Below are 17,736 nucleotides of genomic sequence, written 5' to 3' on the forward strand. Positions count from 1 at the left end.
TTCTGTCAAGTAAATGGCTTATATCAAATTTTCTGTTAAAGAATTGATTATAACTTACCTAAAGGGAGAATTATCTCTTCTTCTGGCATAAATTTTTTCTGCTAAAATTGCCATTTACCTAGTGGATGAAAAACATCTGTATTAAAGTCTGTTGTTAGTAATGAATTATTAATTTGTTTAATAAAGTAAATCTTGCAGCTCCTTAAATATACTACTAGGAAGGGATTGATGTTCCTGGAAAACCTGTATAATTGAGTTCCACAGAGATTTTACATATGACCTTTCTTTCAAACCTTGGTTGAATTCACTTGAGTCAATAATGAACTTGGCTTCACTTCACCGAGACTCTGCATGCAGTTACTACTGAAGAGTATTGCTTGAAGCTATTGCAGCCTTTATTTTACTTTGTTTTGTTTTGCTTTGCAACTGAGCTGTTATTTATGCAAAGGAAACAGTTTCAGAATGTAAGAGTGGATAGTTCTCAGGCCATCTGCCCAGAGAGATGGTGGAGTCACCATCCCTGGAGGTGTTCAAGAAAAGCCTGGATGAGGCACTTAGTGCCATGGTCTAGTTGACTGGCTAGGGCTGGGTGCTAGGTTGGACTGGCTGATCTTGGAGGTCTCTTCCAACCTGCTTGATTCTATGAAAAAAATTATGCATTGCCTCTAGCTGTTGCGTCAGCACAAGTCACTTGCAGGACATTTACCAAAGAAACTAGATGAGGTTTTCTGCCTGACAAAACAGTAGTGCATGCAAGAAGTCAAATTTCCTTCTCCAGAGCCACGGGATAAAAAACTTGTATCAAATAAAGCTTCTAAATATATTTGCATATTTGAAATGGGCTACAAGCATTAGGCTACTTTACAATCATATTTCCCCCCCCAACTCCAGAATTCTGATCATCTGATCATTATTTCATCTTTTCCGATGAACTGTTTTGGCACAGCAAGTAAAACTTGGAAACCCTTAAAATGAACACTTCTTAATACCAAATTTTAACATGTGTCTTCTGAGGTACTATAATAATGGAAGCATCTGTGTCTTTGAAAAATTCCTCTTCCCACTGTTTTTCACAAATAAAACAAAAGATTTGCTGGGATACTTTCTGAGGGAGAAAAGCATAAAAACCCCACAACTTATTTTTTAATAATAGAAATCAGAATATGTCTTTAAAATGTATACTTAAGAATATACAGATCTATTTTTTTTTTAGTTTTACCATAGTCTTTCTGGAATGTTCAGATCACTGAAGTATCAGGTGCAACCTGAATGGGCTGTCTCAGAACTAGCCATGAAAATATCAAATCCTAAACCAGCTACATCCAGTGTGTATTTTTTCCCCACAGCAAGTTGGAGCTGCTTCTCATTTTGTCTTTGGAAATGCAGAAAGCCAATCTCTGCACATTGTGCTTTTCATAATAACTCTTAGCCACCATAATGAGAACTGAATCAGAAGGCTTCATCAGGGTCTACACTGCTGATTGCACTGCAGGTCATTTTTCCATATATTATCCTTGAAGAGCTGCTGTACTAAACATCACACTTGACCACCTATTCTAGAATGCAGGTATTTGCAAGAAGGATATTTTCATGCCCTGATTGCTTTGGCATTGGATAAACTGTCCAATCACTTGCTGCTAGTCTGTAACTCAGTATAAGGTTCATTAGTTATGTCAGGAAAAGTGTATCTCCTGCTCCCTTCAGAATCCATTATGTCTTCTTATAAATGAGCTTTAAGAGCTTTTGTCCTATTAAAAACTTCTTACTTAAAATCAGAAAGTTTTACTGAGAAAATCTATCTGGTGTAGCTTTGAGCGGGATATGTGTCTGTAATATGGAACTCCGCTCTCTTTTTGCTCATTTAACCTGGTTTTGCACTGAATTTCCAACTGTAAAGTTTTAAATTTCTTTATCTCATTACTGATAGATTCTTGAAAAGCTTTTTGTCTTATCAAGTACCTGATATTTACAAGGAAAAGTCAATTTTGGCATGTGTTCTTTAGTAGTAATATGCTCCACTTGCCACTGGAATGGGCTGCCCAGGGAGGTGGTGCAGTCACTGCCCCTGGAGGTATTCAAGAAAAGACTGGATGAAGCACTTAGTGCCTTGGTCTAGTTGACTGGATCGGGCTGGGGGATAGGTTGGACTGGATGATCTTGGAGGTCTCTTCCAACCTGGTTGATTCTATAATTCCCTGAAAAGAAAAAGTTTCTGATGAGAGCTGATAGAAGAGTGGGACAAATAAAGACTGGTGGCCAGTTCATCTCATCCAAGGATAACATACTTTTGAATTTAAGCAGTTTGCAATCTATGGCATTATCAATAAATCACATAAGCTGAGAAACATGATACCAGGACCTTAGATTTGGGGTGGATTTTAATAATGCATATAAGAATACAGAACAACTATGCTTCCTAAATGCATAGTTTAGTCCTGTGGTTTACATGGCCAGACTTTCTAAGATAAAATCTCTCTCCAACTAGCCCACACTGAAAAAAATGACAGCAGTAAAAGCACATTTCTATGTATTTGAGACTTTTGCAAAGTGAAGTTGCAAGTTGGGCAATATTTTGTTTGTTTTCTATGGGTTGGGTTTTTTTTTTTAGTGGGTTTTTTGTTCGGTTGGTTTTTATTTTGCTTCACTGAGCAGGTACAGATTATGTACTGTTGACTTTCCACTGAACTGTACTGCAATTCCATAGGCTGCCAATTTTGCAGTCATGTTCACAGACTGTGCCTCCTATTTTACAGAAACTGTTTCTCAGAGTTTGTCATAAAGTTGGAGTCAATTACCTACTCATTCACATGTTCTAGATGCCAATATTAATTCAATACTTTTCAAATAAAAAAGTTTTAAAGCACTGTTGATCAGGTATGGAAGCTTAAATATCAAAACGTTGTTTCTGTCAAGACGGGGAAAAAAAAAAGATAAAAGAAAGAGGAAAAGAGAGTGAGAACAAGAAATGAAATAGTATGAGAGTTATGTACTTTCTGATGGTCATTTGACTTTTAAACAGAAAACTGCCTAAAGGGCTCTGTCAGAGTCTTTTCATTTCTTTGTCTTCAAGGGTTTGACTTTACTCAGTGTGAGGTTCCAAAGTCATCAGGGCAGACTTGAAGCATTCCTCTGCTTTTCTCAACAGACTAAATTGAGAGTGCCAGAATTCATTTCCCATGTAACTCTTGACAGCTGTCATTGAGAGAAAGCAATCTCCATCTACTCTCACCGTGATTTACAACTGAGTCCCCAGGGTGAAAGGCAATCAGGGAAACTACCGACTTGGTTCTGTATGCTGGCCAACTCAAATTCTTTTCTGAAGTGCTCCTTACTGCAACCCTGCTTAGAAACAGCACACTCAGGTGTATATGTTTTAAAATCTCTATCTCATCTTAAATGACATTGGATAAATACTTTTGTTCACAGTTTAGCTGGATGGGCAATATTATCTTGCATAACCATTTGATGAGACTTTGTGTGTGATGCAGGAATTTTGTTGCACATGCTTAAATCATGCATTCAGTGCCTAGTCTGTATTTTATTCATCACTGAGTTGGCTAAGTAGATACTACTGGTACAAGCATGAGAACTCTGGATCACACAGACAAACTGCTACTGTGGGACTATAATCTATTCCTTGAACATTCCATATTTCTGGTCTGCATTGAGAATTGATTTTCTACTCTGCCTATTCTATTTCAAAGAGAATTCAGATAGAATTGCTTTTGGGTGAATTTAGGGCATCATATCTGCATGAAATAGTCCCTTTTCTTCTTATATTTCTAACATTGGCTTTTCAGAAGCAGGCTTACCTATTAAACCAAAGTTTCTGTTTTAAGAGGTGTTCAAGAAAAGCCTGGATGAGGCACTTGGTGCCATGGTCTAGTTGACTGGCTAGGGCTGGGTGCTACATTGGCCTGGATGATCTTGGAGGTCTCTTCCAACCTGGTTGATTCTATGATTTAATTTCGTTTTGGTTTAATAATTTCAACTGTCCTAAAAGATAAGTACAGCTGCTGTGAATGCTTGTGAAATTTTTAACATAGAGTAAGACTGAATGATTCACAAGAAATGAATATTTTTTTCTTAGTTGATTGTGTTTGTGAATGTGCAAATCCTTCAGTAAGGGTGAGAAACCTTTATAAATGCAAGAGTTGTAAAATATGCTTCAGTTTGTACTTGAGTTTCATTTGAATATTCTGATTTTAAGGTGGGAAGAATTTGGCCAAATATTTTCAGTGTTCTGTTTCAACCATGCCAGTGTACATTTGAGTGCAGCAACAATAATTTTCACTCAATTGCACAGAAAAAAAAACCCTTTTTCTCTTTCTTTTGATCAAATTCTAAAACTCAGTTTTACTGCCTTATTTTACTGTTTTTTTCTTGTTACACTGAAATATTTGTGCAATATCTCTATTTTTAAATAAAGCAGTGTATATACTTTGAGCTACAAATAAGAGAAGCTTTCAGTTTTATGGTTAAAGACTTAGTACTTTCTGATATTCTGGTGTCCATATCTCACAGACGAGGTTTCCACATGGCTGATAGTCCATGAAGCCATGGTATGTTTACTTCAGTTTTGCTCTGGAAAGCCTTTTTAATTTTTTTTCCTAATTAATATATGCCTTTTGCCCTCCTATTCCAGCAAACAAGAGTACTAACACACCTGCAGTATTTCTGCCCCTCTCTGGGAACTTCAGGTCAGGCATTTTCTTTCCAGAGCAGGACTATGTGAATTGTGTGACTGTTCCTCATGTGGAAGTGGTAGCAGAGCTTTCATTCTTTCTTCATGAAGACTCTTGAAAAAACATAGCAATGGCTTTTTAAAATGGAGCTGGTAAACAAGCTTTACTTGGGATCTGATAAAGTCTAAACTAAGATTATCTAAGTAACTTCTATGAAGGACTGCCCTGGATTCCAGAGGTGCATAGTCTTTATGAGTCCTGTTCATTGTTAAGAGAAGGTGGTTGTGATTTTTTTGGTTGGTTTGTTTGTTTTTCGGTGGAAGGGTGATCAGAATAAGGTGTAAGAGGGCTTGTTATCCTCTTAGTACTTCACACCTTAAATTACAGTGATTCCAGAAACTGCTTTGAAGACTTTGTTTTATGCTGTTACTGTTTAATATTAAGGGGGAAAAAATTGAAAAGGTTTGTATTTTCTTGTCAGTGGAAAATTGTCAGAATCATGAAACTAAGGAAGGGCTCAGATCTACTGACAATCTTTTGATACAAAGGTATGCAGCAAGCATAATAATGCTACTATACCCTCTTGCCAGAGCTGAAATAAGATGTGCAGTTCAGCTCTGCTGTGTCCTAGGAGCAGTGAAAGGCAAAAGAAGCATTATGTCCCTCTTGCATCTCCAGGTGTTGGAAACTGATAACCTTCACTTACAGAGAATTAGGTTGCCTGTGCATTCCTATCATAAAGTTAACTAAAAAGATAAATTTTAGAGAGGAAGATTCATGTAAAAGAAATCTCTGTATCACAGGAAACTAATTTAGGTAGGCAAACAATGTGAATCTTGTCCAAAGTCTAGTGATATGTCTAAGTGTGCCATTTTCCACTGAGTTTTCTGAGTTTTTTAATGAAATCTCACTGTAAAAGTATATGTACTCTTTCAGCTGCACAAGGCAAGTTTCTCATGCTGTGGTGTGTGGATAATATTAAATGCAGGCTACTAAACATGCACCTGTGCTATAGATCTGTGTAAGTAAAATGAGGCCCTTATTTGCACCACGATAAAATTTCTAATGCAGAAAAGTTTTAAATGTGAATGACGAACTGATGTTAAGTCACATGTGAACGATTACAGTTTTGGGGTATTCTATTCCAGAGGGCTCTTACGTTCGTAAAAGAAAATTAACTTCCATGGGGTTTTTTGCCTACATAGAGATTATTTAAAGAAAGAGCTGTTCTTGCTGCTAGTCAAGATTACTATTAAAACAGGCAGCTGCCAGTAGAAGAGAAAAGTGTTCTTTTGCTGTGGTTACTTTTAGGTATGCAGTTTCATTGCCAAGTGATGCAGCGATTAGAGTGTGCAGGCAGGTCTCTGAGGACCTGAGTACCATTCTGCACCACTAAAATTATTCCATAAAACCTTGGATGTGAAGTAGTCAGATGATGTGCCACAATACTGATACTGTGCTATGGTGAAATTGGAGAAGAAACTGCATTACTGTACAATAGTAATTTTAGCTAAATAGACTGTGGAGTGTTCACTTCTGCATTTGAAACTAAATGTGTCTGTATTTTTAAGCTAGAGTTGTACCTACCCATGGGGACTTAATTGCCTTTACTAGTTGAGAAGATTCTCAAAGAATGTTTTCATTTGCACCAGGCAGCATATCCACAGGAATTGTTTGGATCGTGGTTCAGGGGTTAGCCCAGGCAGCAGGATCACTCCTGATGAGTGGTTCAGAGAAATTCACCCAAGTCTGGAGGGCAGCAGAGCACAGCAGCATAGACATGGCCACTGTCTGCTGGGCTCATGCCAGAGAACAAGTGCTGATACTTTCTTCTTCTCGTTGATACAAATGCAGCTTCAAATGCTGTGGAAAACATATGAAATGAGATTGCATTTTAAGAATGTTTTTGTACAAGGCAACTTATAAGGGTGTAGAGGATGTAGGCTAGTTCCAAAACCAGGAGTTTTACAGTGGCATCTATGCAGCACTATACTGTGTCTAATTGCCTAAGAAACAGGGTTAATTGGGATGCAGTGTGCATTGCTTCTGGGAGCTGCGCTAGTTTCTGTAACAAAGAATGGCACTGTGAATACAGACATATGAGCTCCTTCAGACCCAGTTTAATACTTCATAGGGCTTTGTGTCAGTGGGCTGTACATTTTACAGACTGTATCCCTATTCTACAGTGATGGTTGTATTGCTGGTGAAAGAATTAGACTTAGTTGACAGTGATTACTTCATAATGGGGAAAAAAAAACCAGTAATAAAGGATGTGTTATGTAAAAGGAATAAAGCTTTTTCTGTTGGTAGCATGCTCAAATAGAGATCCCCAGAAGCAGAAATTTTCAGAGTTTTTGAAAGCACATACAGAGACACAGACATCCACAGCCAAATCTTTCACAAGTTCCAAAAAGCAGTGAGATTTCAGGACTTTGTATTTCAGGAGCTGTGCATTAGTGACTCTGTATATCTTACCTCTAAAATTAGAATGCTATCTGATGCTGTTCTGGACTTCAGAAGCGGCGATTTCAACCTCTTTAGGGACCTCCTTGGCAGGGTGCCATGGAAAAAAAAAAAAAACTCCGAAAGGAAGAGGGGCCCAAGAAAGCTGGTCAGTGTTCGAGGATCACCTTGAACAAATAACGTCATTCTTTTTGGCACTGTCACTTACCCTCGCTTCTGCTCCACTGTCAAGTACTTGATTATTCGCTGCCTTTCTACATGTTAATAGCAGCAAATGCCCTGGTTGGTATTAGAAACAATTTTTATCATTACAGGAAATTAAAAAACTAAAATCAAGTGTTACTTAAACTGCACAGAGGACCAAGCTAACCTGAGAAAAAATTCCTCAAATGTCTATCTTCAATCCGCTTGCATGTCCAAGGGTATTGCAAGAGCTGGAGTAAAAGCATAGTATTACATTCCAAGTGAAAATATCTAGAGACTTACTGAGCAGCCAGCAGATCTGGTATTATAACCCAATAAAACCCACAAGGACTGTTACATGTACCACAGTCACAAGGAGCCAGTCAAGTGCACCATTTCCCCTGCTTTGTGAAACTGCTACTATGCATCAGTGATGAGCACTGTTTGTCTTACAGTGGTGAACTGTTCTGATCCTGGCTTTGTAGAAAATGCAATTCGGCATGGGCAGCAGAATTACCCTGAAAGCTTCAAATACGGAACCAGTGTGGCATACCATTGCAAGAAGGGCTTCTACCTCTTGGGCTCATCTGCTTTGACCTGTAAAGCTAACGGCTTGTGGGACAGATCACTACCAAAGTGTTTGTGTAAGTACTCATTCCTCAGGTTAATATTCAAGAGTGGTGCATATATAGATATTGATAGACAAAAAATAACGTCTAGCCATCTGTTGAAGAACAAAAAACCTTCAGGATCAATGTACTACACATTATACAGCTCAGGAAGAAAGCACTGATAAAATGTCATGCAACTTCCCATGGTTAAAAGCAGGTTAGGTGGAGATCTGAAGCTGTTATTTCAAATGTCACAAAGTTAGCATTCCTTTCTCCTTTGGTCTGTGGTTAGCATAGCTGAAATGTTGATGAGGCATTTAGTGTCATGGTCTAGTTGACTGGCTAGGGCTGGGTGCTAGGTTGGACTGGATGATCTTGGAGGTCTCTTCCAACCTGCTTGATTCTATGAAATACAAATACAAAATTACAATACATATACAAATACAACTTTATTATTTATATGTTCTCGTAGAGATTGGTAGTCTCAGGCTATTAATGCCTATCTCAGATTTTTTTTTTCACTTCCAGATATATTGAAGTGTGTCTGTGTGAGAGTGAATACATAAAGCATGCTCAAATTTTGCTCAAGAGGGTCTTTTCATAGCATCACTTCATACTTTCTCTGTCACTTTCTTCTGATGTTTCCTATAATTGGTCAAGTGAGCTTCAGCTCTCTAGAAAATGACAGGTTGACTGACTTCAATTTTCCATGGAGATATTTTTCATGTCTGGTCATCATTAATTTTATGACATTAGATTTTTGTATTAGGAAATAACAAATGAAATGAAAGAATACTTTAAAGTACAAACAGATCATAGGATGTTAGGGGTTGGAAGGGACCCAAAGACATCATCAAGTCCAACTCCGCTGCCGGAGCAGGACAATACTACCTAACACAGATCACAGAGGAACACATCCAGACTTGCCTGGAAAGGCTCCAGAGAAGGAGACTCCACGACCTCTCTGGGGAGCCTGTGCCAGTGCTCTGTGACTCTTACAGTAAAGAAGTTCCCCCTTGTGTTGAGATGGAACCTCTTTTGCTGCAACTTACACCCATTGCTCATTGCCCTATCACAGGGAGCAGTGAGCAGAGCCTGTACCCCCTCTTCTGGCAGCCTTCAGATACTTATAAACATTTATCAAATGCCCTCTAAGTCTTCTCTTTTCCAGACTAAAAAGCCCCAGGTCCCTCAGCCTCTCCTCATAAGCCTCCTGTCCCCTAATCATCCTCCTAGTCCTCTGCTGGACCCTCTCCAGCAGATCCCTGTCCCTCTTAAACAGGGGAGCCCAAAACTGAACTCAGTATTCAAGATGAGGTCCCAGCAGGGCAGAGTAGAGGGAGAGGAGAACCTCCCTTGATGAAGATTTAAAAGATTTTGCTTTACAGACTTGTGATTGCTTACTGAAATGAATTAATGAATCTGTACTTTTATACCAATCAAATCAATAAATGTAACTAGGTTGGCCAATCTGTTCCTTTTTTTATGCTTGCTTTCTTCCTACTACCATTTATCTAGCAATTGATTCTGATTTCCACAACAATCTTTGCATTCAATATCTGTCAGTAAGAGCTGCTATTTGAAAACTGGATTTGTTCACATGGAAATAACAAAATAATTAAGCAAAATGCAACATCTTAAATATAAAATAGCTGCATTAAATTGTTAGCTTCGAAAGAATATTTTATTGATAGAAGAATGTGCCTCAATTTTTGTACTCCAGGAAAGCCATGATGATAATAATAGTAATAATCCCTTTTTTAAAAGATCACTTTGGGTGATAAGGAAAGATAGATTTTTTTCCTTCTTGAAAACCAAGTGAGGTAAATTTTTAATCCATAGTGGGCGCCACAAACAGTTGTAGTTCAGGAGTACAAAAACAGAAGCACACTGCTCTGTTACATCCAAGGTAGTACCTATGAGTATCATTGCATAAAAATAAATGGTGTTTCTCTTTTTCATAAACTGGGAAAATCCATGCTGCTCACTATAAATCTTTTTACAGCCACATTAAGGTGACCTATGTATTATTTTCTTCCAAAACCTTTGTTTGCCCACTACAGTTTCTTCCAGCACTGACAGGAGTAGCATTTGCATGGTACTGAAGCTAGCTCATTAAAGCAACTGATGTGGCTGAAAGCACAGTTTTGTTTTTTTCAGTAGGACTACTCTTCAGCCAGATATGTGCCCTAAATTCGTTTGCCTTTTCCTGCAAGATTGCTTAATACAGCCCAACAGAAACATGAGAAACAAATAGCAGTGAGAGTAGTGGTCAGGACCATGTCTTTTTTTGGCAGAAATCCACTGTGCTGTTAGCTTGACCATTATTACAGGACCCAGTATAACAGGAACTTAGGAATAGTAGCCATATATATATACTTGAGCATTCATTCAAGTAACTTCCAAAGCTGCTCAAGTTTTATTAACTGATGAAACTCTGTGACTTATTACTAAAGCTATGTATATTTATTTTTTTGGTTTTCTTTCTTTCTCTCTCTACTGGATGACCTAAGCCTTACAGAAAAGAAGTCAGTTCACCTTATGATGACTTTTGCTTCCTCATTTAACAGATTTGAAGTACTTGTCTCTAAATTATTCTGCAACAGAAGCATTTATCTGAACTTTATTTTTTTTTCTCAAACAAAAACTAGGTATAACATAAACCTTTAGACTGGAAAAGACTTCTAAGATCATAAAGTCAAACCGTTTTCCTCATACTGTAATGCAATACATTGGAATAATAATACTATTGATTAAGGGGGTTTTATTTCTCTATAGTGGTAAACTGCTTCTAGTCATTTAGTAGACATAATAAAGGTACTTATCATTATCATACATGCACATTGAAACTTTAACCCTATTTGGTTTCTTCTTTCCTAACCTTAACAGAAATCAAGTGTATTATGTGCAGCAAAGACCAGCGAACAGAAATGAACAAGGAAGGAGAACTGTATATATATATATGTTCAGTGAAAGGCTAAGTTGGATGGGTTAGTTTTACATGTAGTTTTATGTTTCAACCTACAAATTACCAGTAAATCACCTATAGCAAAAGCAAATTTGAAAATATGAAATTGATATCCAGATACAAGTTTATATTGCATGGAACCAAACTCATCTTTAAAGATTTTTCTTTTCTGTGCCAGGAAAACATCTTATAATGTTGTGCTCTTTCCTGCCTCAGCCATTTCTTGTGGACATCCTGGGGTACCTGCCAATGCAGTTCTTTCAGGAGACAAATTTACATATGGCTCCATAATTCACTACTCCTGCACAGCGGGTAGAAGGCTCATAGGAAATTCGACCAGGGAGTGTCAAGAAGATAGCCGCTGGAGTGGGACTCTCCCTCACTGTTCAGGTACTTGAAGCCACAATTGTCTGAATGTCAGTCTGTAATTACATGAAGAAGGCTATACTTAAGCAGTGTTTAACTACAATCAGGTATTCGTTTTCTTTCCCAAATACATTTCACCTTCCCTAATTGCCCATCAGCTGAATTGTAGGCACTTACTGCAATGTTCTCATAGCTTTGTTCCATAGCTAGAGTCTGTGACTGCATATACCACACCATATAGTGCCACCAAAAAAAACCCCTTAAAACCTAGAGTAATTCTGCTTAAAAAGGATGTGTGTATAAAATGTTACTTTTATGAACACTGTTTGTGGGGGAAAAAAATAGGTTGTCACATAGGAAAGTGTTGATTGAGTGCTCTGCCTTTATCTATCCATTCAGTCATGCCTTTGTAGAAGGCTATCAGATTAGTCAAGCAAGATTTCCTCCTAATAAATCCCTGCTGGCTACTCTTGATAACCCTCTTTTCTTTCATGTGGTTAAAGATGGCATCCAGTACTTGTGTGGGAATTTAGAGGCTAAGGAAAATCATGAGGTGTCATTTCCCCTTTTTGGTTGACTTGCTTCAAACACATTTCTTGAAAAATTTGAGTATGTTTCTCTTTATTCTTGCTGTTGCCTAATTTTAATTAGAAGTCAGTAGTAGCAGAGAAGTTGAACAATAAAACACAATCTGTGGAAAATACTATTTCTGTCAAAGAGACAATGAATTTATTGAAGTGACAAAAAAAATCCCAGGAGTTTTCCTGTGTTCACAATTATTTGTCATCTTTTAGTTATGTCACATTCCACGTTTAGGTTTGTCTAGGTCTTAGAAAAGAAGCATGTTAAAAAGAGATCATTTTCTTTGGCTATGTTTTCACACCCTTGTACTGAAAGAAAAGTACAGCAGAAATGCTGTCAGCACCTGTTATTCACAAAGGAGTATTTCTAAGACTGCTCCATTCACACAGAACATCAGCCAATAATGCTGCTGTGTTGTGTTTTACAGGAAATAATCCTGGCTATTGCGATGATCCGGGAGTACCAGCCCATGGGTCTAGACTAGGAGATGAGTTCAAGGTAAAAAGTCTGCTCCGTTTCTCCTGTGAAATGGGTTATCTGCTGAGAGGGTCTGCAGAACGAACATGTCAGCTGAACGGCTCCTGGTCAGGAGCACAGCCTGTGTGTGAAGGTAGGTGTTGGTGTTGTCAGCATTTGTGCCAGCGTTGAATGACATTTACTGATGGCACTTTAATTAAAAACAAATTTTATGCTGGAAATGTGCTTTCAAATTGCTCTGCAGAAATGTGCTAGAAAAGAGTTACTAAGCAGTTATGTTTTACTGTAAAACCTAAATCCAAACTGGTAAAACTTTGGAGTACATATTTGTAAGAATACTGTGAGAAAATAATTAAGCCTGAAAATAGACAACAGGTAGCTGAGTTAGATGTGAAATTAAACAAATGTTTCTGATCAAAGATAAGAAATGAAGTGATAAATGTGTCAGTTATCTTCTAAAAATAATCACAGAATCAACCAGGTTGAAAGAGACCTCCAAGATCAGCCAGTCCAATCTAGCACCCAGCCCTAGCCGCTCAATTAGACCATGGCACTAAGTGCCTCATCCAGGCTTTTCTTGAACACCTCCAGGGATGGTGACTCCACCACCTCCCTGGGCAGCCCATTCCAAAGGCAAATCACTCTCTCTGTAATCATTCTGTGTAATGTCAAAGCTTCAAGGACTAAACAGATGCTAATATTACATTCTTAACTAAGTGTTAATTAATATATATTTCTCCATATGAGTTAGACAAATTTTTTATAAACTATGCCATTTTTTGTGGTAGCTTTCAGAAGAAGAATATTTCAGGAAATCACATTTTAGAATTAGTGAAAAACAGTATAAAGTTGGGTTGTTTGGGTTTTTTTCCACAATTTTTATTCACTGTCAGAAAGAGAAACAGTAATGGAAGAGTCATTTTTAACATGACTTCCTGTTCTCCAAGAGCATTTGAAGAGTTACTTTACCTGGCTGAAAGGAGTTGGTGGGTTCTGTGGTATCTGTTGTCTGCTACGCTAAATGATCAAATCAAGCCAGGACAAAATATTTTTAAGCACTCGTTATATTATGTTGTTGGGTTTTCTTTCACCTAGGGAGTTTATCACAGTATCCTTATCTCAATATTGTTCTTCAGCACACACTAATCTTCTGTCAGTGAGAATATCACCCTATCTGTATGAAGTTGGCAACCGGCACAGAATCATCATTTCCAGCAGAGAATTGAAGTTTTGCAGTGTCCTTCCTTTTCATGAAGACTTTAAGTATAGTAGAAAAGCAGCACTGAGTGGTAATTTGCCATATTTAAAATGCCACTCTTTCTTGGGTTTTTTTTTTCCCTTTATCCTTCTGTTTTCAAGAAATCAACTCAGAAAAACAACAAAGAAACAAACAAAAAAAGCCTCAAACAAGTAACCACAAAACCAAAGCAAAAAGCCTCTCTCTCTTTTCCCCCCTTCTCTCAAGTTCCTTCCTGCTCAGTACAAACAAGAGTGAGATTAGAAGAATACCATTTGTGCTCCAACCTACTGAATTTTCCCTTCCTATTTGAAACTTTGAGACATAAAACACGAAAGAGCCTTACTTGAATAGTCTAGTATTATTTTAAATGTCAATAATATTAAGGGCAATTTTTAACTGCAGATTGCTGCACTATGAGGTGCCATCTGGAATGCTGGGTCCAGTTCTGGGCTCCTCAGTGCTTGAGAGACAGGGACTTACTGATTGGAGTCCAGCAGAGGGTAACTTAAATGATGAAGGTTCTAAAACATTTCTCCTTTGAGGAAAAGCTGAAACACCTGGGACTGTGCAGCCTTGGGAAGACAGTGCTCAGGAGGAATCTTGTCACTGTCTGAAGTCAGGGTGCATGAGAAGTGTTCCTTCCAGTGCTACCAAGTGACAGGACAAAAGACACTGGCACACACTGAAACACAAGGAGTCTCTGTCAGTATCATGAAACACTTTTTTACGGTCAACTTGATTGAATACTCACACAGGTTGCCTAAAGAAGTGATTGAGTCTCTGTCCTTGGAGCTGGCCAAGAGTCATGTGGGTATGGACTGGGCAACTGGATCTCAGTGGCCCTGCTTGACTGGATTACTTTTATAGCTGCCTTCCAATCTCTACCATTCTGTGTTTCTTTAATTCAGTGATTCACATAAAAAGGAAAAAGAAATAAAATGAGTAAAAAAAAGAGGAAATGTGGTAAGTAAGCTAAGTCTTCTATTTAGTGTAAGGGTTATCTTACAGTAAAGTCTGGTATAGCTTTTTAAAAACATTGGTCACTGACATGCCTTTTGTTGTTTTCTTCCCAGCTGTTTCTTGTGGGAACCCTGGCACCCCAGCCAATGGGATGATAATATACACTGATGGAATATTATTCTCCAGCTCAGTCATTTATGCCTGCTGGGAAGGTTACAAAACTTCAGGGCTCACTACCAGGCACTGCACTGCTAATGGGACATGGACTGGCACTGCCCCAGACTGCACAGGTCAGAAATACACTTTATTCCTCTAAAGATAGTCATCCAGCCAGCCTCCCTACTGAAAATCAGTAGTTTGTAAGATAAAATAACACCCACTGTTTTCATATTTTTAAACACATCAGATGTATCTAGAACTATCTTTTACTGATAAATAGATAACTCATCTTTATTTGTTTACCTTATGAATGTCAACCCTGAAAATATAACATTCCTAAGAACAGATGTTTACCCAGAGTTTCCTTTAGTGCTCTTTTTGGGTTTGTTTGGTTTGATTTATTGTTTTCTCTTTTTTGGTTGGTTGGTTTTCTTTTGTCTGTTTTGTTTGAGGTTTTTGTGGTTTACATACAGAGGATGGAGTTCTGGTAGTGCTAAATAAGGTGGAACACCTATTTGCTCTATCCAGCTTAATTGCTATATCCAGTTGCAAGCCAAATGCATTAGATCTTACTTGATAACCATTCTGCTGAGGACCAAGAACCAGGGAACAGCAAGATTTGGCTACTTTACCAGGGAAAGCAGGAAGCAGAGGGGTGCTGTAAAGACAGAAGGACCAGAAGCCTCAAAGTCATGACCAGACCCACAACACATCAATACAGTGATACAAAAGAAAAGAGGAATTTCATAATTCTGCTGGAACTTCATGGTACCATCAACATTAGACACAATATGACAAAGGTTCCACTATGAACAAAGGAAAATACCTGTCAGTTATGACTAACAACACAGCAATTTGCAGTCACAATAGAACACACCAGCTGAAGCTGGTACATTTAAACAACACAGTATTTGGCTGTGCTGCTGCAATGATTCAGGCATATGACTTTTTAGCTAAACATTAGAGGTTTTTTAGTTTCTTTTGTATGAAATACACTGCTCTTGTTTTTGTGCAGTTAAACAAATATTAGCTACACACAATAATGTTTTGGAAAAAATGTTAATGTATTGAAACAAAAAAATCTTACTTTCTTTTACTCACTAGTGATCAGCTGTGGAGATCCAGGTGCTTTAGCAAATGGTATTCAGTTTGGGAATGATTTCACCTTTAATAAGACAGTTAGCTATCAGTGCAATCCAGGTTACTTGATGGAGCCTGCCGGTTCATCTACCATGCGTTGTACAAAAGACAGCACTTGGAACCAGAGCAAACCCATTTGCAAAGGTAGGCTTGCAAATACTCCTTTGGTTCTGTGCAGCAAATTCATTAACCATTTATATTTTTTTAATGTCAGAATGTTCTCTGTGACAACATGAAAATGAAACCAAAATACCTGTGTAATATTTGTATTTATCTTGCACATATGCCAGGGTATAATATCACCTAGAGTAGCAGCATTAATGATTGCAGTAGGACCAAATTACTCTGCAATGAAGATCATCAGTTTAAAATGCTTGGAACGAAGTATCCATTTTCCTTGTTGTGCCCTTTTGTCTTGGATTGGGTGGCCAAAGTACTCTGAAGAGATCTAGCAACCCAAGTCTTCTATAGAAGAATTCCTTGTTTCAGCAGAGTATTCATCATTGGTTGCCAAAAAGATGCTTCACAAATAGCTATTTACAAGTGCTAACATAAAAGTCATAGTGGGGAGGAGGCTGAAAGGCAAATAAGGCAGCCTGGTGAAAACTGCTAGTGCTACTACAGCTACTCAGGGAATAAATTTAGCAGCTTAGGGCATCTACTGCTTATAAAGAGCCTAAAAAAATGCAAACTCATCTAGCACTGCTTTAAAGTGATGCTTTAGTCTAGCCTACTAATTTAATTTTGGCATATGTATTCAACTGAGTTTTCTATTGAAAGAAATCACTGACAGTGTTCTTTTCTGAAAGAACTGATGTTTGAATGTCAAAATGGTCATTCCAGATTTCAGAGTTTTGGCCATTTTTTCAGAAGATGGAAAACTTCAGAATATTTTTTAGGAGTTGTAGCCACTAATTACCAATAAAAGCAGTGTCCACTATGTGCTGAAAGCCTTACATTTTGATCAGGTAAATGAACAAAGTCATATCAAGGGTTTTAAGTACCACTGTAAAATTAGTTGAAATTAAAATGCAAGTATTTAGAATCATAGAGACATATTTATTGAAATAAATATTATATATTGAAAAGTTTTACCTAGCTCAGAAGTCTGTTGCAACTTTGATCAGTAATTAACATGTAGGAAAGAGATTCAGAACTAAGTGAGCTACATACACTTCTTCCTTCCAAAAACATATAGCTCAGGGATGTCCTAAGCATTTTCTTTGTATTTAAGTTGGTTTCCTGTCTATTGCAGGCTGCTTTGTCAACAAAGTGTGATGGTTCAGGTGTTTCCCGACCCCCCACGCTTTGGTAAATCACCCAGACTAGTCTCAGTGGCTCTAGACATTGAATGAAGCTGATTATTTACAGCTTAACACAATACACAAGCAGATATTTACAGTATCTACAGTTACAGACAGAAATAGACAAGGGAAAAGGGAATACGGAAGCACAACAGCCCTCCCAGAAACCTGAGTCCCCAGGAGGGGCTCCCGACTGCCCCTTCCACCTTCTCCCAACCCTCTACCTTACCTCAGACATTGCCTTGTGCCCCAAGGAATAATGGAGGGTCATCCGAGGGCTTAGGAAGCAAGCAGATTGATCAGAGAGAAATGCAGCTCAAAGCCCAGGCAGTGCCCAAATGCCTTATCTATGTTTTAACTCTTCTTCTTCTACATCTCAGCAAGCCTATGAATTAAGTAGACATCACCACTGTTTCCCTTTCACAGCCTGTAATCAGTTCTTCTCACCTCAACATTCTAGCCAGCTTCAAAGTTGCACATAAAGGAATGCTTTGTTGGGACTGGACAGCATGAGAGTTACCATTTTTTTGTCAGCCTTAAAATCATGAGTAGGTATTTGAGGCATTCTTGTTTAGTCTTGAAAACAAATCTTCTCTTT

General features: G+C 38.1%; 1 protein-coding gene across 1 annotated transcript in view; it reads left to right on the top strand.

The window, feature by feature from the left end:
- CSMD1 (CUB and Sushi multiple domains 1) overlaps nucleotides 1–17,736 on the top strand; it is a 1,024,926-nt gene that overhangs the window by 976,459 nt on the left and 30,731 nt on the right. Inside the window, exons 55-59 of the mRNA XM_064145849.1 lie at nucleotides 7,787–7,975; nucleotides 11,127–11,300; nucleotides 12,286–12,468; nucleotides 14,649–14,825; nucleotides 15,799–15,978. Of these exons, the coding sequence (XP_064001919.1) occupies nucleotides 7,787–7,975; nucleotides 11,127–11,300; nucleotides 12,286–12,468; nucleotides 14,649–14,825; nucleotides 15,799–15,978 (903 nt within the window). The remainder of the gene's footprint in view (nucleotides 1–7,786; nucleotides 7,976–11,126; nucleotides 11,301–12,285; nucleotides 12,469–14,648; nucleotides 14,826–15,798; nucleotides 15,979–17,736) is intronic.

This window comes from Pogoniulus pusillus, chromosome 7 (genome assembly GCF_015220805.1).
Source record: "Pogoniulus pusillus isolate bPogPus1 chromosome 7, bPogPus1.pri, whole genome shotgun sequence".
NCBI lineage: Eukaryota > Metazoa > Chordata > Aves > Piciformes > Lybiidae > Pogoniulus > Pogoniulus pusillus.